This window comes from Bos taurus, chromosome 16 (assembly GCF_002263795.3).
Source record: "Bos taurus isolate L1 Dominette 01449 registration number 42190680 breed Hereford chromosome 16, ARS-UCD2.0, whole genome shotgun sequence".
NCBI lineage: Eukaryota > Metazoa > Chordata > Mammalia > Artiodactyla > Bovidae > Bos > Bos taurus.
Window position 1 is genome coordinate 72745699 of NC_037343.1, and position 24527 is coordinate 72770225.

Consider the following 24527-nt stretch of genomic DNA (forward strand, 5'->3'; position numbering starts at 1 on the left):
CACTGTTCCCAACAACAGGCATTGCTCTTTTCAGACCTAGGGGTCCTGGTGAGGGCAAGCAAGCTGGTACAACAGGCTAATTGGACGTGTGGGATCAACATGTTAACTTAATGCTCTCCTGTTTGGTTAAGCGGCTCGCACTTCTGTATCTTTCAATCTGGCACTCAGATCTCTTTAGAGTGGGGACTACTTGGTCTCTCTAACCTCTTTTCCTCCATTCTCCCCGGTGACAGCCCCTTGACTGTCAAGGCAGCCTCCTCCCCTGAACACGGCGTGCCCACTCCTGACTTCAGGTCGTGTGTGCTATTCCCCGGGCTTCGAGCTTGTCTTCTCTCTACTGACCTATCCAAATCCCATCTTACATCTTCCGAGTCCTACTCAAGCCCCAGCTCTTTAAATAAACCTTCCTAAAAGCCTGGCTCACTCTGCCACCTCGGGAACATCAGCTGCCTCCAGGACTCAGCCTGGTCTCAGCAGATAATGTCTTAATACTGGTCCTCAGCTGGTTTGCACACATCTTGCCTCTGCAACCGAATCACAAACTCACAGGCCGGGACAACGACTCACTGCTCTTTTCTCTTCCTGTTAGCACTCTGACATGGAGCCATAATCCTTCTTTAATCTCGCCTAACTTTTCCCCCTAATAGCATCAACACCGTGGACCACTCCACTCCCTCTCTGAAAAACCTTCTTTTTCTTCATGTCTATGAGATCATCCTCTGTATTTCCCTCCCACCTCTTGGCCCCTCTTTCTCCATCTAAATTCTAACTGTTGGTGTCCTTGGATTCATTTTTAGGCAGTTACCTTTTCTTCGCTTTCTGTACTCTTTCTCTTTAGAAAGTCTCAGACATTTTCATGGCTCCAAAATATAAACTACATGCTCTCAAACATCTGTCTCTAGCTCAGACCTCTCTTCTGCACAATGCCTGGGAAGAATAGGTCAATCAGTATTTTATGATGTTTATAAAGACAAGTCCATTTTTTAAAAAAATATAAACCCTTAGCTCCTCTCAGAGAAAAGGTTTTCCTCATCCCATGGTTTCACTGTCTCTTTAATCCAAAGCAGCTACTGCAAAGATGATTACCCTGTCAAGAGACCAGGCAAGATACCTTGTTCATGAGAGGGTGGAACTGACTAATAGACGCCATCACTATATATGGATAGACCAGTGCACTGTATGCATTGACACATTGAAAGAACATGCAAAAAAAAAAGGGGGTGGAGGGGGCGGGACATGTCTTTCACTAAGAAGAGTTCTCCAGCTGCAATGTGTCTCCCACAAAGGGTGCGGAAATTTTTTCCTAGATGAGCAATAAGGTTGGCTCTGCCTAAATGGGCTCAGTCTAAGAAGGGTTATGGTCTGAAGAAAAGTAATTATTGACAGTTAGCACTTGATCTTTGTTGAAATGGATCCAAGTGGAGGACGAAGATCAGGAGTCATTGTCCAACAGAATAACTCTTCTCAGACCAGTGTGCTTTGTAGTTCTTCAGTGAGTTAGTTGGGGCTGTGATTACTGACTTCCAGTGAAAAGGTTTTCTAACCAAGCCAACTGCCAGTTGATGAGTTAGGATTCCACCGAACTAGGAAATCACTGGGTTAGATCATGTCATAGTTTTACAATCTATTATCCTCTCAAGTTGACTGATCTCTCAATTTCCTCTTCAAAATCAAACTGATCAATATAGTTGATAAACTGAAATGGACATCACTACAGAGCTTTGCAGTCTTTCTGACACACAAAAGCATCAGGTCCCTCTGAGAACCATGAGACTGACCCTCCACGACTTTCACTGGTGGCACGTTCTCTTAATTAAGTCTATACATAGATATTTTACTGCTTCAGAAAGAACATCAATCAGTTCAGCAAAGAAGAAGGGACAAGGGCTGGGGGAGGAGGACATATTTAAATTATTCAATGAAATGGAAATCAGAGGTGGGGTGGGTGAGCAGCTTGGGATGTAGATTCTCCTTTGTGTAGGAATGACTAACAAGCAGCCTGAAGGTGTCTTCTTTCAAAGCAGAGATCAAGTAGAGAATCAGCAAGTAGTGCGTCTCTACTGATGCTTCAAAATGTTTCTACTTATTAAAAGATTTCCATGCTGAACACAAATTCTAGTTCCCCGGGAGAGTACTTATACAGAGGAAAAGCGTGTTGCTTTAGCAGTAACTCCTCTTCATCCACCTTGCTTGGTACTTTGTCAAAATGCCTTTGTCAGCTCTGGGCCTCAGTGAATCACAGCCCGTAATCCCCCTCTCTCATAAAGCAGCGGGGTACCAGGAAGGTTAATTGCTCCCTACCCCTTTCTCTCTCTCTCTCTCTCTCACACACCCACACACACGTATAGTCAACATTAAAATAGTGTTTTACCATCACTAGACCAATTAGTATTTATCCCGCTACATAAGAATCTCCCTGTATAATGTTCAATAAGCCTCAGTCTTAGTGAGTTCTTCCAGTATCCAATCTTCTTCAAGCTGCTGCATAAGCTTATTTCTTCTCACAAGCCCCTCAGTAAAGTCAGAAAATATATTCACTCCTTTATTCATTCAACAAGTATATACTGCATGCTTACACTGCGCCAGGCATCATGATACGTGTCAAGGATATGATGCCAAGCAGGGCCCTGTGGGGCTCCTGGGCATGGAAGCCTTTTTGTCCTCCTTTGCCTGAAGACTCCAGCCTCCCTGACCTTCTCTGAGTTCCAACAGGTAGAACAGTTGCTAATCAAAGGAGAAGCAGCAATAAAACCACCTGAGGTAAGATTAAAGGGACCAGAAAGGTTCATCAAGATTAGGAGACAGAGCATTTAAGACCCTTTGTTCCTGTTCAGTCGCTAATTGTGTCTGACTCTTTGCAACCCCATGAATTACAGCATGCTGGCTTCCCTGTCCTTCACTAATTCCCGGAGTTTGCTCAGATTCATGTCCATTGAGTCGGTGATGCCATCCAACTATCTCATCCTCTGTCATCCCCTTCTCCTGCCTTCAGTCTTTCCCAGCATCAGGGTCTTTTCCAATGAGTTGGCTCTTCGCATCAGGTGGCCAAAGTATTGGAGTTTCAGTATCAGTCCTTCCAGTGAATATTCAGGACTGATTTCCTTTAAGATAGACTGGTTTGATCTCCTTGCTGTCCAAGGGACGCTCAAGAATCTTCTCTAGCACCACAGTTCTAAAGCATCAATTCTTCAGCACTCAGCTTTCTTCATGGTCCAACTTTCGCATCTATACATGACTACTGGAAAAACCAGTTTTGACTATACAGACCTTTGAAAGCAAAGTGATGTCTCTGCTTTTTAATATGCTGTCTAGGTTTGTCATAGCTTTTCTTCCAAGGAGCGAGCATCTTTTAATTTCATGCCTGCAGTCACCATCCGTAGTGATTTTAGAGACCAAGAAAATAAAATCTGTCACTGTTTCCACTTTTCCCCCATCTACTTTCCATGACACTTAAATCTAGTCATCAACGCTATCCTTTTGAAACTTTGCAGAAGAAGGGGTGAAGATTGATTTTTATCACATACCCTGTCTGACAATGTAACCTCTCCCAATTCACCAAGGAGGGGGACACAGTTCTTGAGGTGCCAGCCTACTGTGTTCCCCCTTTGCCTGGCAAAGTAATAAAACCACTCTTTCCTTCTCCTCCATAACTCTGTCTCCGTATTTCTGTTTGACATTGGTACACACAGAGCCAAGATTTTTTGGCAACAGATACAGATTTCTGATGTAGGGAGGCTTACCAGTTTAGAGAGGGAGATAAGGATTAAACAAGCTATTGTAAAAGAACATTTCTCTGTAACTGTGATAAGTACAGCTGAAGAGACCACATACAAGGTACCCCAAAGGGGTTACCAGTTGGGACCTGATTGACTTAGGAGGATCAGTAAATGGTACCCACACAAGCTGTCATTCAAGCCGAAGTCAGAAGGGTGAAAAGGAGGGAAAGGAATAACAGCATCCTAGAGATAGAAGAGCCTGTGCCAGGGAGCTGGGGCTGGAGGGGCCAGGTATGAAAATGAACAGAAGGAGGAACAGGGTGTGAGAGAAGAGAGCCAGAGAGGATGCGGAGAAGGAGCAAGACGAGAATCAGCCAAGGTCTTACAGGTCATCTTCAATACTGGGGACTGAGTCCCAAGAAAATGGGATGCCTCTGGAGATTTTTAAGGATGACAACGTGGTTAGGTATTTATTTTTTGTATTTTTTTATTTTAATTGGAGGCTAATTGGTTAGGTTATTTATTGACAAGCATCACTCAGCACTGCGAGGATAACGAGCTAAAGAAGGCAGAAGTGGAAGCAGGGAGACCAGTTCACAGCTATTTGGAAGACTGGGCAAGAAATGGTAACAGTGGGGTTAGGATGACTCAGTGGAGATGGAAACAGTTTTTAGAAATTGAGACCTACCTAGGAGGTAGAACGTACAGCACATACAGGCAGGACTTCGAGAGAGGAAGGTACAAAGGGCAACTTGAGGGGCCTGGCCATGAGTGACTAGCAAGATGATGGTGGCTTTTGCAGAAGTAGAGAATGCTGGAGGGAGAGGAGCTAGCTGGAATTATTGGGGACCTGGGTGGTTCACCAAGTCAGTACTCCGCATACTAAGTCTGAGACATCTGTGAGATGATCAAGGGGAGAGAGGTTCAGTAGTCAGCTGCATGTATGAGGCATCCCATCAGCAATAAAAACCTTCCTAAATTACAGCAGAGTCAAATACTATATTCTTCTATTTTTTTTCTTTCTAGAAAAGGGATACATTCTAGAACTCTACTGCCACAAATGGAAACCACTAGCCACGTGGGGGCTACTGAGATTCAAATTAATTAAAGTTAATTAAATTTAAAAATTAGTTTCTCAGTGAGTACTTCAAGTACTCAGTGTGGCTCATGACTACTCGGATTGGACAACACAGTGGACATTTCCACTCCTGCATAAAGTTCAAAGGAAGAGCCCTGCCTGGAGTGGCAGAGGGCTTCCGATCTTCAACACTCAGCTCTGAGTGTTCAACGGTCACCAAGAAATAAAATCCCACTCCAGGGAATTCCCTGGTGGTCCAGTGGTTAGGACTCTGTGCTCTCACTGCCAAAGGCCTGGGTTTGATCCCTGGTTGGGGAATTAAGATCCCACAAGCTGCTCAGCATAGCAAAAAAAAAAAAATTATCTTAATATCTCTTGTGCCCCAGGCAAAGCTTTGAGGTTAAAGAAGACACAAAAAAGAAGGGATGATAATCCTTGTTATTCACATGTTTTTCAATCCATCACTTAAAAAAAAAAAAAAAACAGATGAAGGATGAATGCCTTGGGGAGAGTGCATAAGGGCATGGGGAGTGAGCTCCCATTGCAAAAATACTGTCAGATCATCGGGAAGATTAAAATCAGATGGAATAAAGTGCCAAGGAGGCATTAAGTCTTATTTGGACTGTGGTGCCCCAAAAGGTAAATGTATAGCCACTATTTTATAACAACTGTTAAGTGGCGTATAATCTTTAAAAATTGTCAATCGCTGTTGTACTTAGTGTACCTGCAACTTATACAATGTTGTACAGCAATTATATCTCAATAAAGAAAAGAATGGGAAATGGATTCATGAAAAGAGCGAGGAGGCAACCCAAGTAGGGAAACAGTTTATTCAGAAGGCTATGTACATCTGGAAGGCCAGCCATGTTTTTCGGAAGGAAAACAGCATCTGTACTGAACTCTATAAGAAACAGAGCAATGGAGGAAAATTCCTTGAGTGGACACGTGGAAAAAGAACTAAAGAACAAGCCCAATTTAGAAGGCTTAATTGTGTACTGACGTACTGAAATGAACTCAGACACACAGCTAACCATACAGAACACAAATAATAACGGGGCCTTGACCTTGAACTTAAAGAACTCCTGAGTCTAAATAGCCATAAGTAATCACCAGGCTGTCAAGAGGCAAGACAGGTGCTAAAAACAGGTTTTACAAAATGTGTCCTTGTTCAGTAAATATGTAAAGTAGTCACATCTGCAATATACAAGACATATATCTCACCAAAAAAAATGGCATGTTCAAAAATTACTGTACACTGAGGTGCTTGAACTGTGGGCAGAAGCTCAAATGAGGTAAACACGTGAAGGTCCTGGAATGAGCTGTGATGTGGCACAGCAGACATTCAAGTTCTTCACCCTGTGAGCAAGTCTTTTTACCGCCTTCCTCCATTTTTAGCCAAAACTAATAGGCCGTAAGGCTTTCCCTGGTGGCTCAGATGGTAAAGAATCTGCCTGCAATGAACGAGACCTGGGTTTGATCCCTGGGTCGGGAAGTCCCCTGGAAAAGGGAATGGCTACCCACTCCAGTATTCTTGCCTGGAGAATCCCACGGACGGAGGAGCCTGGCAGACTACAGTCCATGGGGTCACAAAGAGTTGGACACGACTGAGCAACTAACACTTTTTTTTTCTAGTAAGTCATAGGTTGCATCACACAGTTTGGGTTACTCTTTTAATATTTTAGATTCTTTAGATTTATTAGTAATATAATCGATGGCTCAAAGTCCACAGAACTCTTAAGATTAAGTTCAAGGTTAATGTCAGATCCTTTATGAGGGTACACAGAAATGTGTCACAGGGCTTCAATCTGGGCCGAAAAGAATTTTCTGGCCTTCGTGGCTGATGAGGTTCCTGCTTTGGGGAAGACTACTCAGATTTGAAGGGTGAAGTGTGTAACCTTTATTATACCACTTTTTATGGTTTTTCTTTGTGTTACAAAGCCATGACTCTCATTGAAATTCCACTTTCTATTGGAATTCACTGACATTTCTTTCCCACTGGTTCTGGGTACTAGAACTGAATAAAATATTTATCTTTAAACATATATGAACATACTTAAATTCCTTTAGGAGTGATATTTTTGCTATGTGCTTTGATTCAGTTTTTATTGAATCTAAATCCCTTGGACAGAGGAGCCTGGTGGGCACAATCCATGAGGTCGCAGAGTCAGACACGACTGAGTGTGCGCACGCATGCACACACACACACACACATACACACAGAGCTATCTTTATAGAAAAACACTCAAATGTATTCTATTTTGGTGATGTTGACTTTTTGAAATATATTTGCTTTAGCTGCAAATACTGGGGGAGTTTATTTACATTAATCATTTCCCAGTAAATTTTTTGTGTTTTACTGCCTGCCATCAACACTGATAATGGCATATATCTTTTTAGCTACTTTTTTCAGAGTTATCGGAATATAGCTACATATTCAGAATTGAAGATTCCTGTAAGATTCTAATATCTAATACATCCTTTTCCACATTTACATGGCGAAACATTGCTCATACTTTTAAATCACCTAAACATGTGTGTAAAGAAAAATGCTTAATTTCCCAAGTTATTTTCCTAAAGGTTGTGAATGTGTCTTAAATCCTTAGCTGATTGTTATGCTGCTAAAACCTATTTAAACAGCAAAGATTAAAAATACCAGTACTACTCAGGATTGGCAAGGGCATTCTCAGGCACCATTGGTAGGAATGCTAACTGGCAAACTTTGTCTACTGGGCAGTTAAGGAACAGGTAAGCAGTAGGCATGCAAACTTTAAAAGTAAGAAAAATCTTTAACTTAGCAATGTTAAACATTCAAGAATTCACCCTTGTTATGACAGTCATCTCAATGCAACCACTAACTGCAAAAAAAAATTAGAACAATATGTTGATAAGAGACTGATTAAATGAATTATGGTATAGCCACATAATGGAATTCTGTAACTCCATTAAAAAGGGTTGTTAGAAATGTATTTGATGACATAGAAAAGAGTCCTGATACAACTGTATCTCTAGGATAATGGTATGTTTAAAATGTTATACATGTATGTGTGTGCAATGTACATGTGTGCGTGTGTAGAGAGGGGAGAGAAAAAATTTAGAAGGGGGACTTCCCTGGTGGCCCAGTGGTCAGGAATCCACCTTGCTACCAATGAACCTATTTGCAGGGCAGGAATGGAGATGCAGCACAGAGAACAGACTTCTGGACGCAGTGGGGGTGGGGGTAGGAAGGAGAGGGCAGGACAAATGGATACAGAATAGGAGGGAAACACACACACTAACATCTGAAAGATAGAGAGCCAGTGGGGATTTGCTGTGACTCAGGGAGCTCAAACCGCGGCTCTGGGACAAGCTAGAGGGGCGGGATGGGGTGGGGGGTGAGGGGTGGCAGGGAGGCTCAACAGGGAAGGGACATGTGTGCACCTATGGCTGATCCACGCTGATGTATGGCAGAACCCAGCACAATAACGTAATTACCCTTCACTGAAGAATGAAAGAAAGAAGCCACTTTGTAATGTAGGGCACATGGGTTCGATCCCTGGTCCAGGAATTAAGACCCCACATGCAGTGGGGCAACTGAGCCTGTGCACAAGAGAGGAGCCCTCCACTCGCCACAACCAGAGAAAGTCCACACACAGCAAAGACGCCACAGAGCAGTCAAAAACACAGTAACTAAAACAAGTTTTGTTCAAAAAAATAATTTAGAAGGGATTTAACAGTGGTTTCTCTTGCGGAGACATATTCCTTATACTCATTTGAATTTTCTAATTCTCATAATAAACATGAATTATCTTATAGTTACAGCCAGTGAAGCAGTGAGGTTGTTCAGTAGTGTCCGACTCTTTGCGATCCCATGGACTGTAGCCTACCAGGCTCCTCCATCCATGGAATTTTCCAGGCAAGGTACTGAGTGGGTAGCCTTTCCCTTCTCCAGGGATCTTGCGACCCAGGGATCGAACCCAGGTCTTCTGCATTTCAGGTAGACGCTTTACTGTCTGAGCCACCACCTCTTGTTCAGCTGTCCTGTCTCCAGGAACACTCTGGATGTTGAGCCAATCTGGCAGAAATGGCCCACAACGTGGGTAAACGTGATGACTGCCTACCCTCCCAGACCCAGTCCACCCAGCTTGGCTGCCCCTGCCGCACAAGCCAGGACCTGCTCACCAAGCTGTGCTGGACGTGCGGCCTCTGCACGAGCTTCTGGACGCCATTCTCCACGGTGACCCCCAGCCAGTTGAGGGTGGCCCAGCACCACAGGTAGTCGTTCCCGCCGTGCCAGAAGCTCACAAACGCGAATGTCATCGCAGTGGAGAAGAGGGCCCCCAGCAGGCCATGCTGTGACCCGCCCGCTGGGATGTACACGTACCTGGAGAAAGAAGAGGCCATGAGGAGCCCTGCGGAGCGCTGGCCCCCAACGCCACCCACTCCCTGCCTGATTCTCCTGCCACACATCGCTATTCACCATGTGCAGACCCTTCCCCATGTCCAGGAGGCCACGGGGCACTCCCTGAATGCTCTGTCACATGGGAGGTGGCAAGCACAGAAGCCTCTGGGGGATTCCCAGGTGGCACTAGTGGTAAAGAATCCCCCTGCCAATGCAGGGAGACGTAAGAGACGCGGGTTCGATCCCTAGGTCGGGAAGATCCCCTGGAGGCGGGCATAGCAACCCACTCTAGTATTCTTGCCTGGAGAATCCCACAGACAGAGGCACCTGGTGGGCTGCAGTTCATGGGGTTGCAAAGAGACACAACTGAGTGGGGGATACCAACCTTAACGGTAGGTATGTATTTTACAGCTCAAACTATCAAGTTTCAGGTAAACCCAGTATTTAAGCACAATTGCTGAGTTCAGGCCCCTAAACGGCAGGATGGCTTCTGCAGAAGAGGGGTAGCCTTGGCAGGCTGGATCCTCCAGCTTTCCAGGCAAGTTGCCCAGAAGTAGTGACAAACTCACAAGTGAGGAGAAGAGCTCTGTGCTCACAGGGCAGCCAAATTATCACCCGAAAGGCAGAGCTCCCGCTAGGGTAAGTGCTCTACTGCTGAGACAGCTGTCTGACCACATACAAGCAGAACCGTGTTCTTCAATCAGTATTTTCCTGCTAGAGCTGGACAAAACTCACATTGTGTTGTCAGGATCTGGAGAGCTAGAAAAACACCCTCCTTGCAGGGGTCTCTTTAAAAAGCCTATCGGTCTTTGTTTATTGCTGTCAGTTCTTCTTTGTCCAACCTTATTCCATAAAGGAAAAGGAAATTCTCATTTCCTAAACACACCATGCGTCCCAAGCATGGCACTAGGCACTTTACATGGATCACTCGACCTGATTCTTTGAAACACCATATGCTGTTCTAGCATGCCAATCCACTGAACCCACTGACAGGCTGTCCTATTCATTATTTTAATATTTTGTTGGAAATGTTATTTTGAAAATAATTTTTAAATAGAACACTTTCATAGGCAAGCCAAAAGATACAATATAAAAAGCATTCCCCAGTCAATAAATACTTCCAAGGACTATGATGCCTTCAAACTGTGGTGCTGGGGAAGACTCTTAAGAGTCCTTTGGACTGCAAGGAGATCCAACCAGTCCATCCTAAAGGAACTAAGTCCTGGATATTCATTGGAAGGACTGATGCTGAAGTTGAAGCTCCAATCCTTTGGCCACCTGATACAAAGAGCTGACATCAGAAATGACCCTGATGCTGTGAAAGATTGAGGGCAGGAGGAGAACAGGGTGAAAGAGGATGAGATGGTCGGATGGCATCACTGACTCAACGGACATGAGTTTGAGCAAGCTCCGGGAGATGGTGAAGTACAGGGAAGCCTGGCATGCTGCAGTCCACGGGGTTGCAAAGAGTCGGACACGACGGAGCGACTGAACAACAACGACTATGTGACTATCAATATTTTTAAATGTCCTCCTTCACTCTCAAAGGTGCTCCAGGTCAGATGGTAAATTATCAGCTTCGACAGCCCCACTTTTGGGGTGAGAAAAACTGGGGCTGAGAATAGGAAGAACCTAGATGCAAATATGCATCTCTGGCACCGAGCATCCGTGTTTTCCATTGCACCCCTGGGCTTATTTTGAAAGCCCTCCTATCTTGCATCTCAATCTGAAACAAACCAGAAAGCACGTGAGAATGCACACATTTCAGAAACAAGTGAAGCGAAGAAAATACTTTCTCTTGCACAGAAACAAGACCATCTCAACAATCAAGTCAGCACCAAGCACTCACTACAGACTAAGGAATAATCCAGCTGTGGCCAAGGATTTATTTAGCCTTCCAGGGAATTCCTGGTATTATGAGACACACAAAGACATAACAGGTTGCTCCTGCCCAAAGGACACGTACAGCTGGTTGTGAAACGACAGCAAACCAATTCTATCATTAAGCTGACGTGGGACTTGTTTGCTGTATCATATGGTACAAAGAAGACCAGGGGAGCTTAAGAGTACGGAAAAGAACAGGATGAGTGGAGGCAAGCAGGGTATTAGAGGCTTAATGGTAAAGATCCCTACCTTGGCAAGGTCTAGAGGGTGAGTGAGTTTGGCCAGGAGAAGCAGGGATGCTGCATCATGGACCAAGAAAGGCTGGACAGAGTCAGAAAACCCCACCAACAGCCCCAGGCACAGGGGTTTTAACTGGCCTTACGCTGCCCCCTAGAGGCTACTTGGTTATTGCTGCAGAACACTCAACAGGCAAAAAAAAATGGACCACAAACCTCTGCAACCTCCAACTTGCAAAAAGATAATCACTGCTCCATCATGGTGCTCTATGCTGCTCCTTCTGCTCACATGCTGCTCACTGCTCCTTCACATCATACAATCAGTTGTGTGTGTAAGAAGGTTGCATATTAAAAAAAAATGGAGTGGTCAAACCAAGTTCAAAAGGATAAGGAGTAACTGCTGTTTACAGAAATTTTGCAGATAATAGTTTTTATAAAACAAGTTCATTCCAATCCTAATACTCTTGTCACCCAACACTGGTTTTATGTTGAGATTATTGTTGTATCTCACTATATAAAAATGAGCTGCACTGTGAGAGCTGGTCTGTAAAGAAAGCTGAGTGCCAAAGAATTGATGCTTTTGAACTGTGGTGTTGGAGAAGACTCTTGAGAGTCCCTTAGACTGCAAGGAAATCCAACTAGTCCATCATAAAGCAGATCAATCCTGGGTGTTCATTGGAAGGACTGAGGTTGAAGCTGAAACTCCAATACTTTGGCCACCTGATGCAAAGAACTGACTCATTGGAAAAGACCCTGATGCTGGGAGGGATTGGGGGCAGGAGGAGAAGGAGACAACAGAGGATGAGATGGTAGGATGGCATCACCAACTCAATGGACATGAGTTTGAGTAAACTCCGGGAGTTGGCGACCGGACAGGGAGGCCTGGCGTGCTGTAGTCCGTGGGGTCGCAAAGAGTCGGACACGACTGAGCAACTGAACTGAACTGAATATGTATTAGAAAACCTCAGTATAGAATAAAAACCTCTCCTTGTCCATCCACATCAATGGTCTTTAATATTAGATTCAACTCCAAAAAGAACTTAATTCCAAGCTTGTGACGAGGAAGCATCTAGTCCCATAATTACATGCACAGCTATTTTAGGCATCTCTTGGCATCATGGCTTTGCTACTTTCCTTCAATAATGACAGCCGACAAAAATCTGAGAATTCCTTTTATTCCAGAAACTCACAAATGGCAGGTCTCCAACAACATGAGGTTGCTTGTTTTAAACCAGAAGAGGGTATGGTCTTCCGACTAGAAAAACAAAAAACTTCCTTCCTTTCTCTTAATTTCTAGAAGGCAGTGGATACCGCAAGAAGGAACATGAACCTGTTTCCTTTTACAAATCCTGCCAGGCTCGTGTCAGTTCCACGATTAATAAAAACAGAAACGCGTCTCCTTTTAGAAAAGCAGCAGTGTGACCCCACTTACTGAGATCCGCTGCACACTGAAACTGAGTTCCCAGTGGAAGAGAGCATTCAGCACCACCTTCTCAGCAAAGCAAAACTAAAAAGATTTTTTTTTTTTCTGTCAGCAACTGTGGGAGATTGAGTCTGCACAAGGCCTGCCCCCTGCCCCTGCCCGCTGGCTTCGTGGGGTCACTGCTTGCAGAGAACGTTGCCTGGGGTGGTTGCCATCAACTGCGCCACCTTCCTAATTAAAAACCATCTCAAACAGAATCAACGCAACATAGCAAATGCCTGCTCAGGAGGAGGAACTGATATAAAATGTAGGCGTTATTTACAATGTCTACTCTCTACTGAGTATCAGGTGCTTTTATGTATCCTGTTTCTAATCGTTACAACAACTTCGTGAAGAACTGATGACCAGACCTATTTTATGCAGAAGAGGTAAAATCTAGTTTCAGAATCCCTCAGGTCTGTGTTCTATGAAGTTGTTGACCACAGTGAGAGCATTTTTTGGTGATATGTTCCTCTTATTCAACCACATCTGCAAAGCAGTCTCCACAGAAACATCCACCAGTATTTTATTAACTGAAGAAACATCCTCTGTACAAAAAGGAATCTTACTAGGGAGAAGGTGCTCATGAATTACAAAGGCATTTGAGCGACTTCACTTTCACTTTTCACTTTCATGCATTGGAGAAGGAAATGGCAACCCATTCCAGTGTTCTTGCCTTGAGAATCCCAGGGACGGGGGAGCCTAGTGGGCTGCCGTCTATGGGGTCACACCGAGTCGGACACGACTGAAGTGACTTAGAAGTTAGGCCAAGTAGGGCTTCTTCCCTGGTGGCTCCGAAGGTAAAGAACCTGCCTGCAATGCAGGAGACCCAGGTTCGATCCCTGGGTCGGGAAGAAACCTTGGCGAAGGGAATTGGATAGAGGAACCTGGTGGGTTACAGTCCAAGGGTTTGCAAAGAATTGGACACGACTAAGCGACTAACACTTAGGCCAAGGAGCTCTGGGCCAGAAAGACACAGTTCAAGTTTTAAACAGACTAAATAGGGACTTCCCTGGTGGTCCAGCAGTTAGGAATCTGCCTGCCAGAGGAGGGGACGAGGATTTGATTCCATATGCCGAGGAGCAACTAAGCCTGTGTACCACAACTGCGGGGCCTGCTCCGCAACCAGAGAAACCACTGTGGTGAGCAGCCTGCACGTCGCAACTGCAGAGTGCCCCAGCTCACCACAAGACCCAGGGCAGCCAAAATACAAATAAAATGTTAAATAGACTAAACAGTTTCCTTCTGCCCCACAAGCAGAGACCACACCCTATCTAGGCGGGCTTCCTGCAGAAGTCTGACTGTGTAAGAAGTTGGGCATAAGAGGTTGATACTTGGGGATTGTTGCTGACTAGTAGATGTATCTGAAGGGGAAACAAAATAGCTGCTTCCTTCATAATCACTAGGAAAAACTCAAGAATGTGTCTGACAGTTGGGACAGGGGTGGTGAGAATCCACATGGTAAAGCATTATTCTTAAAATCACAACACTTTTGTCCCAGGACTTACCCAACAGCTTCCCAGCTTGCCAAGTTATTGTCAAACCCTTTGCCATGAACTCCAGACCCCAGCAAGATAAGGGGATGAGGCACCCAAGACACAGAAAAGCTTGGTTTTCTCTGCCCTGCGGACTGAGCCGAGGTGGGCTTGCTGACTTCCCATCCTCAATTATCTATTTCTTGGCTGGGATGGGGCAGGCAGTGGCTGACATTCTATTCCAGCTCTGCTCTATCTTTCCACCCTATTTCCCACTAGTCCTGAAATCCTGAACAAATGGGGCCTTCACACTTCTGTGCCTCTGAGCACACCATTTTCACCCCCTCCACCCTCTCTGGTTTCCCACTCCTCTATAAAGTCTCTTTTAAATATTCTCAGTCTCTAACCCAGAGAACCTACTGTTTGTACCACTGAATTGAACAGTTATTCATCAGAAGATGTCTCTTCTATTATGATGGTCATTTCAACTAAACTAAATTTCGTTTAGGCAGTTTTCAGTGTGTGTGAGTATATATGTGCATGCCCACATGTGCTATAATTAGCTACCATCAACAGTATTTATATATCTAACACTAATTTTCATCACTTTCCACAGTCTCCAATAGCTTTTTACACTTCTGATAGACTGTCACCACCGCACAGACACACTGTGAGCAATTAGCAAGCACGGAAGGGTTATAAGGACTTGCCCCTCTTACTGGCAGAGACTTCAGAAGACACCCATTCCTAAGGAACACAGACCCCCGAGGACCCTGCCGTCTCACCACACTCTGTAATTCTCCTTCCCCCATTAAAGTCACAGTCACGCAGCCCCCAAAGCTGTTCCAACCTCAAGAGATGTAAAAACCTGCAATGACTGGCCCTTTAAAGGCCAGAGCCTTCAGTAGCTGGGAAGGGCAAGACGTGTGGCTGCATTGCATTGGCAGGAAGGTGACCTCGCCTTTGGTTCACCTGGGTTCACTTGGGCTTCCCCCGAGTTCCGGATTAGAGTTCTCTGCAGAGGTGCCCTCAACCTAGCTCTCAGGGGCAGTGGCTCCCGTGACTTGAGTCTGTCTCTAGCTTTGGCCTCGGCCTACATCTGAGTTCTCCATCAGCCAAAGCCTGTGATGACCCACCAGTCAAAGCCTCATCCTCTAGCTGGTGGACAAAGGGCTGGTGTTTAGTTTTCACAAAGGGAGCTATATATTTACTATTAAAAGTTTTCAAAGGAAGATAAATGCAGAAAATATAATCCGCTTTTAATATCTTTCTACCCAGTAAACATCGTAATGGAATTTTAATAAGTAAAAGCCAGCAAAACTGGAAAAGGCAAGGAAACACAGAGATTCTTCCCTAAAGACTCCACAAGGAACGCAGCTCAGCCACATCTTGATTATAGCCCTCTGGTATAGACCCATCTCAGACTTCTGACCCCCAGGGCTGCAAGAGAATAAATTTGTGTTGTTTAGAGCTGCTACCCCTGAAGAAGGGCATAGCAACCCACTCCAGTATTCTTGCCTGGAGAATCCCCATGGGCAGAGGAGCCTGGCAGGCTACAGTCCATGGGGCCGCAAAGAGTCAGACACAACTGAGTGACCAAGCACAGTACAGCAGTTGGTTAACGGGCAACTGCAAACCTTAGCCTCTCCAGAAGGCTAAAAGAGAGGTCACTTTCAAAGCAGAGGCCACATTTGAGCTGAGCTAATTGCCAACATCTTTACTGAAAGATGAAAGTTTCACATGCAACTCTGAAAAGCTGCCTATTTAAAAATGCTATGTCCTATTTTGCAACAGAATACTGTGAAATTTATAAAACAGAGATTAAAGTCCAGCTATATTTAGTCAGCACAGTGGTGAAGAATCCACCTGCCAATGCAGGAGATGTGAGTTCAATCCCTGGGTCAGGAAGATCCCTTGGAAGAGGAAATGGCAACCCACGCCAGTATTTTTGCCTGGAGAATCCTATAGACAGAGGAGCCTGGTGGTTACAATCCATGGGGTCGCAAAGAGTCAGACATAACTGCATGACTGAGCATGAATGCATGAACATATTCAGTCTACGTTTAAACTTCTAGGTTCATGTCATTAGATGCCAACACCCTTAAAGAAAAAAAAATTAACCTTTTCATTCCACAAAGCCAGTAGATCAGGGGATTGAAGTACTATGCTGATGAACCCAAGCCTATAACCTCCATCCTAGAGAAAGATTCAACTCTTCCCTCATAAACCAAAACCCAAACTCTAGCTCCTCCAAAACTCTATCTTCCCCTCTGCAGAAAAGGCTGAAAGATCATGAAAGGCTCAGCCCCGCTGTCCTTACCCCGCTAGACCACGCCCAAGCAGCAACAGCAGCAAAGCACCGGACAAGCAGGAAGGCAGCGCTTGGAAGCCAGAGACATGGCCTTGGTCCTCCTCTGCCACTTACCAGTCCCTGTACCCGTGACCTTGTCAGTAAGCCTTTGTTTAAGTCTGTATATTGAACTTATACTGGGAGGGCTACAATCACCTTCAAGTATGAACTGCTGTAAAGATCAACTGATACAATACATGTGGGGTAAGGAATCATCACCAGATGGTCAATAACGAAATCAGATTGATTATATTCTTTGCAGCCAAAGATGGAGAAGTTCTATACAGTCAGCAAAAATAAGACCGGAAGCTGACTGTGGCTCAGATCACGAACTCCTTATTGCCAAATTCAGACTTAAATTGAAGAAAGTAGGGAAAAACCACTAGACCATTCAGGTATGACCTAAATCAAATCCCTTATGATTATACAGTGGAAGTGAGAAATAGATTTAAGGGACTAGATCTGATAGAGTGCCTGATGAACTATGGACTGAGGTTCGTGACACTGTACAGGAGACAGGGATCAAGATCATGCCCATGGAAAAGCAATGCAAAAAAGCAAAATCTCTGTCTGGGGAGGCCTTACAAACAGCTGTGAAAAAAAAGAAGCCAAAAGCAAAGGAGAAAAGGAAAGATATTTCCATTTGAATGCAGAGTTCCAAAGAATAACAAGGAGAGATAAGAAAGCCTTCCTCAGCGACCAATGCAAAGAAATAGAGGAAAACAACAGAATGCAAAAGACTAGAGATCTCTTCAATAACATTAGAGATACCAAGGGAACATTTCATGCAAAGATGGGCTCGAGAAAGGACAGAAATGGTATGGACCTAACAGAAGCAGAAGATATTAAGAAGAGATGGCAAGAACACACAGAAGAACTGTACAAAAAAGATCTGCAAGACCCAGATAATCACGATGGTGTGATCACTCACCAAGAGCCAGGCATACTGGAATGTGAAGTCAAGTGAGCCTTAGGAAGTATCACTTCGAACAAAGCTAGTGGAGGCAATGGAATTCCAGTTGAGCTATTTCAAATCCTGAAAGATGATGCTGTGAAAGTGCTGCACTCAATATGCCAGCAAATTTGGAAAACTCAGCAGTGGCCACAAGACTGGAAAAGGTCAGTTTTCATTCCAATCCCAAAGAAAGGCAATGCCAAAGAATGCTCAAACTACCACATAATTGCACTCATCTCACAGGGTAGTAAAGTAATGCTCAAAATTCTCCAAGCCAGCCTTCAGCAATACGTGAACTGTGAACTTCCAGAAGTTCAAGCTGGTTTTAGAAAAGGCAGAGGAACCAGAGATCAAATTGCCAACATCCGCTGGATCATGGAAAAAGCAAGAGAGTTTCAGAAATACATCTATTTCTGCTTTATTGACTATGCCAAAGCCTTTGACTGTGTGGATCACAATAAACTGTGGAAAATTCTGAAAGAGATGGGAATACAAGACCATCTGACCTGCCTCTTGAGAAACCTATATGCAGGTCAGGAAGCAACAGTTAGAACTGGACATGGAACAACAGACTGGTTCCAAATAGGAAAAGGAGTACATCAAGGCTGTATACTGTCACCCTGCTTATTTAACTTCTGTGCAGAGTACATCATGAGAAACGCTGGGCTGGAGGAAGCACAAGCTGGAATCAAGACTGCTGGGAGAAATATCAATAACCTCAGATATGCAGATGACACCACCCTTATGGCAGAAAGTGAAGAGGAACTAAAGAGTCTCTTGATGAAAGTGAAAGAGGAGAGTGAAAAAGTTGGCTTAAAGCTCAACATTCAGAAAACAAAGATCATGGCATCTGGTCCCGTCACTTCATGGGAAATAGATGGGGAAACAGTGGAAACAGTGTCAGACTTTATTTTGTTGGGCTCCAAAATCACTGCAGATGGTGATTGCAGCCATGAAATTAAAAGATGCTTACTTCTTGGAAGGAAAGTTATGATCAACCTAGATAGCATATTCAAAAGCAGAGACATTACTTTGCCAACAAAGGTCTGTCTAGTCAAGGTTATGGTTTTTCCAGTGGTCATGTATGGATGTGAGAGTTGGACTGTGAAGGAAGCTGAGCACCAAAGAATTGATGCTTTTGAACTGTGGTGTTGGAGAAGACTCCTGAGAGTCCCTTGGACTGCAAGGAGATCCAACCAGTTCATCCTAAAGGAGACCAATCCTGGGTGTTCATTGGAAGGACTGATACTGAGGCTGAAACTCCAATACTTTGGCCACCTCATGTGAAGAGTTGACTTATTGGAAAAAGACCCTGATGCTGGGAGGGATTAGGGGTAGGAGGAGAAGGGGATGACAGAGGATGAGATGGCTGGATGGCATCACTGATTCGATGCACATGAATTTGGGTGAACTCCGGGAGTTGGTGATGGACAGGGAGGCCTGATGTGCTGCGATTCATGGGATCGCAAAGTGTCAGACACGACTGAGAGACTGAACTGAATTGAAGGAATCTGGAGACTGTAACACTCCTATAAATGGAAGTATGCACACTTGCATTCAGGAAAAAACAAGATGCCATTATCATAATGATTAGCATCCCTATATTCTTCATAACCACATGAAGACAGCAAGACCCCTGGGCTTGCTTGCTCAGGGATGCTTTTCACTTAAAACCATTAGCCTTAACTATGCCTTCATTAGAACCAGGTCACTTAGTGCTAAGGGGATGAAGCTCTAAGGGAGGAAAATTTTTTCTCCTGCTCGTCTATGTTCTTTAACAGTAAGAGTGACATAACGCAGATTAATAAGAAAAACAAATTTCATTACATATGTCAGGGAGTCCACAAGACAATCAGAGTCAAGGAATGCCCTAATCTGAGGAATGGGATGGGGTCTGGGGCTTCCAGGTGCAGGAAGGGAATTCACAGGAGGACCAGAAGAGCAGATGTTAGGGCAATTAGAACCTTGCCCTGCCCTGCAGATGGTCTTTCAGATAAATACGTTCTCTCTGGTAATAGCTCTTTTTCTGGTATAAGCCCCCTACCCAAATTCTTTCAGATAGCTAAGTTAGAGGGAAACGTTGTTCCTGAGTCAGCTGGATCTTGATTGCCTTCGGCTCGGAATAATCCACGTGCCAAAGTGGCATCTTTGGGGGAGGGGGCATATTCCGTTTCCCTTCAAAAGTTATGGATTCAACATGCATGCAGCTCTGTTGAATAAGCTTAACCCGGAGGACAGCCAGCTGTTCTCCAAACCTCTGATACTGGCTACAGATGAGCCTGCAGAGGCTGTGCGGGCGGGTCAGAGTAAAGTAGCTTCTACTGCAACTTGGTCCATTAACCAACGTCTTACCTTCTAATCACTGCAGACCCTCCACTCTGGTCCCCTCTTTTCTACAGATACAAGAGTCAGGTGACCAGGTCCTTTCCTTATCATGGGGGACTGCTGGGTGGGCAGGGCCAGAAAGTATCAATACTATGCAGGTTACTCATTCAACCCATTTAAAGCTGCTTACTAATGTTCCAGAAGGCTGTCCAGGCGGCACACTGTTAAAAGAATCTGCCTGCCGATGAGGATGGGGGTTCGATCCCTGGGTCGGGAAGATCCCCTGGAGAAGGAAGTGGCAACCCACTCTAGTATTCTTGCCTGGAGAATCCCATGGACAGAGGAGCGTGGCAGGCTACATACAGTCCATGGGGTTGCAAAGAGTCAGACACGACCAACTAAGTGGGCACGCACACACTTACTGATGTTCCAAGTTAGAGTCTCAGTGATGCAGGAGTCTTCACAATATCACAGTCCTGACAGTCAGAGACTGAAAAACCAAGCAAGTCTTTAAGACGCCATCCTTCAAAACGAGCTTCTAGTCACAGATGAGGGACGGGAAGGCCCAGGGGAGGGGAGCACAGAAGGGGAGCACTACTTGCCCCCTCGGGGCTGCTGACCCTCTTTGCTTGAGAGCATGCTGATGCCTCAGCAATCCCCAGGGCCCCTGGGCCCACGTCTATTTTGGGTTACAAATAAACACCATATAAAACAGATTCTTGGGAGGTTTGAGCAGAGGAGAGAGAGTGGGAGTCTGTACTCTTTAGTGCCGTGGAGCTGAGTCTCATCGCTAATAAAAAGGTCCTCAAAGCCTCAGTTTAATAACCACCAAGATTTCCTGGCTGCCTGCCTGTCTTCCCACCTTCCTCCTGAGAGGATGCTGAAAGCAACTATCGGATTAAAAGAGGGAGGGTACAAAGAGCCAGCGGTCTGCGAGGGGCACACTCAGATGAGCCAGCGGTCTGCGAGGGGCAGACTCGGATGTCTGTAGGACGCAGGTACATGTGCTTCCCTGTTTCACCGAGGGAGGGGGCTGAGAGGAGAGTGTGCATCCTTCCCTGCTCCTAACCCCCTTCTCAACCTTTACTCCATCAGCGGATCCCAAACCCAGGGCCCACATTGCCACCTCTTATCAGCAACTGGACCGAGTCTCCCCCAGGCTCCCTTCTGATCCCTGCCTCTCACCCCCACCCCCTGCTGGTCCTAATCCTCTCACTCAGTTGTAACTGCGGTTAGGAAGAGGTTCACTATGAAACAAACGAGAACCACCCAAAAACGACTGTGCGGGTACAATGCCCTTGGGTCTCCAGGAGAACGTGCTCTGAACACAAGTGCGCTGAAGAAATGCCTGGCTGGAGGCTGAAGCGTTCCATTCTTCTGGGTTTGTGGTGTGATGATTTTGAGGCAGCCATGCTGGACAGGGCCCCACGGAGGCAGGCCCACAGTCTTGACAGGTGTAAACTCTACATTTCCGTGGTGACACGGCAGGTTGGCCAACAGGCAAAAGCAGAAGTGAACTGTTCGGGCAAAGGAGACGCCAATTCTTTGTCCTCAGAAGCATCTAGTCTGACAAAGGGGTCCTGCTTACCGTGGATTCCCACTGCATCAGGTCCTAAATTAAATCTCATCAGCCTGGCTTTTAAACATCAATCTCCAGCTGACTCCCTCCTATGCCATCAACTCCATCTTACGTGTCTCCAAAATAGCTTCTCCACTCCAATTAAAGAACTTCACTCTTTCCCATGTCTGAGCCCCACAACCATGCCAGTCTACCCCTCAATCAGACAAGATCTCTGGTTGTTCTTTCCACCATCTGATCTTTCAAAATGGGTTCAGCATTCACTTCAAGGAAAATCTCCCTAGCTGATCCCACTGAATGTGGGTGGCCGATGATTCTTCATCTCTGCAAAATTCAGGTGTTCATCTGGGACTGAGTTACTCCTTTCAGACCAGTTGATGTGCTGTTTCTTACCAATTCTAAGCCGCTTCATCAGGTCTGAGGGTACGTGGGACTCCCCATCTCACAGTCAAGACACTGATCAGAGAATTGCAGCATTTCTCTATTTTCCCCCTAGAGGCTAACTTAAACTGTGAACTCAGGAGGTGCTTAACAAACCCAGATCAACTGCCTTCTTTTCTTGTTCTTTTCCTCATCCTCCTCATTTCTCTGACTCATTCATTTCCTTCTTCTTTTCCTTGTCACTCTCTATAAACAAAAGAGAACTCTCCCGCTTAAAGTGTGGCCTCAAGAGTAAACGTCATTGTTCACTGTCTGCCTCTGCCACTTTCTTCTTTAAAGTGCTGTGGGGTTTACAGGTTGATATTTACAAAGTCACAGATGCTAACTGAATCACAGATGCTAACCACAGGTGCCCCTAAGTGAGGGGAGCAAGAGGTGGGACACACCAACTTCAGCTTCCCCAGGAAGTTGCTGGAAGTACCCAGAAGAAAAAAGGGATTTAACCAAAGAGCAAAACTTCAGCGTGTTAAATGTTTTTAATATCAAAGCACCCAAATTGAGAGGTTTAAGGTTTGTGATATTAACTTTAAAAGCCTCAAATGAAACCCTGGACGCGCTCACCAGTACTAGATGCATGGGAGGGAAGGGCGTTCATGAGACCCACAGGAGCGTGGCTTTGGCTAGATTGCTTGGTTTAACTTTGCTAACAAAATCGCTTCCTCCGCCATGGATATCACTTCCAAGTCCAGTGTGTATTTTGGCCACAAGAAAATAGTGAGGAGGTCACTGTTGGACATGAGTGAATGTGCGCACACTCAAACACACACAGTGCCTCAGAGCACAGAGGAGGGTGGAAGGTGGGTGGGGAGGCCAGGGTCACAGGTTTCGGTGAGGGTCTCTTATCTAGGCCTTGATTTACAACTGGTAAAAGTTCCAGGGGTAGGGGACCGCTAGGGGTGAGGTCTGAGTATTATAGTTTGGAGCATTTGGGACGTAGGCACAAATCTTCTCAAAAGGTTACAGCCAATTACGACAGTGTGCTATTTTGCTACTGTTCCCTGCTAAAACAGAAAGATCTGTCTTCTCTAATGGATTTTCAGGATGCAGAGCTAAAATAATAACTTATGCTCTGAATTTGCCACTTCCCCACCGCTCTGCTGCCATGATGCTAACTTAGGATTTAATGCAAAATGCACAGGAAGAGCGTTATCCTTAGGAAACCTGCAGTGAATCTTGACTCAAGGTGACAAATCGTCTCCTAAGAGCAAATTTCCACCACCGCCACCCTCCACCCCGCAGTGTATCTGCTTTGTCAATGCGAACCTATGCACTCTGGATTTTCTTAACAAGTAGCAGCCATTGGTAATAAAAATGTTCAGCAGAGGTGGCCATAGATGGGATCCAATGCCTAGAAAGGGAGAGAAACAGGAGAAAATGCCAGCAGGTCTACAGGCACCCCTATCAAAAACACTGCCACTGGAGACTGTTTCCAGGAGGAAGAAAAATAAAGGTCTCAGGAGCCGAAGTGCTGTTTTAAAAAGAATCAGAGAGAAATGGTTGCTGGTGGTAATAAAGAGGCTGCTCCCTCACTGGACTGAAATCAGCACTCTGACAAATCAGCTCTGACAGAACTGTTTCAACTGCCTCTCATTTATCATGATTATGACCCACCATCCCTTACCAGACATGATGCCTTTTAAGTTTGGCCACTGGGAGGAAAACAGAATGTTTGGGTCTAGGCATGAGTGACGATAAATCTGCAGCAGTATCCAACAAGGCCACGCCAGTGCAACACTTACGGAAACAAAACAAGAATATCATCCCACGGCCGGGAAACTATGCCCCACAAGCACGTTCCCCTTAATGCAGCGAGAGCTGCCCGGATGACGTCCAGACAATGCTGCTTATTCAAAAGACGCTATGGTAATTGCAGGAAGTCTTGGGTGCACACTGAGAGGTTAGGATTTTAAGAGCTGGCATCTTACAGAGAGAGTCTAAGGATGATGCCCAATGTGTGTCACAAAATCCAGAGTCTTCTGTAGATTAAAAATGCCACCATTCATACAAAAAATCCTAAAAAATCCAAAGATGTCCGCCATGGAACTGGATATTAACATGATCATCCATCCCGGGAAACAGCCACATCCCAAGCACTGGAGAAAGATGTAGGCAGTCAGAATGGGATTTTGCTCCCCAGGCTCCTTCTTAAGTAGGGACCAACTAGTGAGAAGCACAGGGGATCACGCTGAGCTGTCTGAAAGATGAAAAGAAACACAGCTAATGGTGGAGCGGTAAGGAGATTCAGATGTGCTTCCAAAATGCATGCTCTTTTCAACGGATCAAGTAGTTTCCCCACGATAACTATGGATATGAGGTATAAATAACCTGTATGCTTAACATTTAAAAGATAGATAGTATTTAATCTAATACTTCTTAACTATCTACTGAATCCCTAATGGGTGTCAATCACTAGGTTCGGGGTGTTCTACAGTACTTCATTTGATTTAGATGTCACCTGAGCATTTTTTAGTGTCTCAGGGTCATTTCTGTGAACCTAAATTATCTTCACAGCTGCAAAGCATAACAGTGCTAGATAAGCATCCCAATCACGAGATGACAAAAATCCCATGCACCCCTACTCAATAAATCTGGTAGAAATGTATTATTACACCTCAGAGTCTAGAGGTCAGAATGCTCCCCTCTGTTGG

The 24527-nt window shown here is 45.1% G+C and overlaps 1 protein-coding gene across 8 annotated transcripts in view; it reads right to left on the reverse strand.

Moving 5' to 3' along the window:
• Positions 1-24527, reverse strand: part of HHAT (hedgehog acyltransferase) — a 376524-nt gene that overhangs the window by 109479 nt on the left and 242518 nt on the right. For all 8 annotated transcript variants that reach the window (XR_003029814.2, XR_003029815.2, XM_024976884.2 and 5 more), the window contains one exon: positions 8953-9154. Coding sequence is in view for 6 of the 8 variants with exons in the window: in XM_024976884.2 (XP_024832652.1) it covers positions 8953-9154 (202 nt within the window). In the remaining 2 variants the exon portion in view is untranslated. The remainder of the gene's footprint in view (positions 1-8952; positions 9155-24527) is intronic.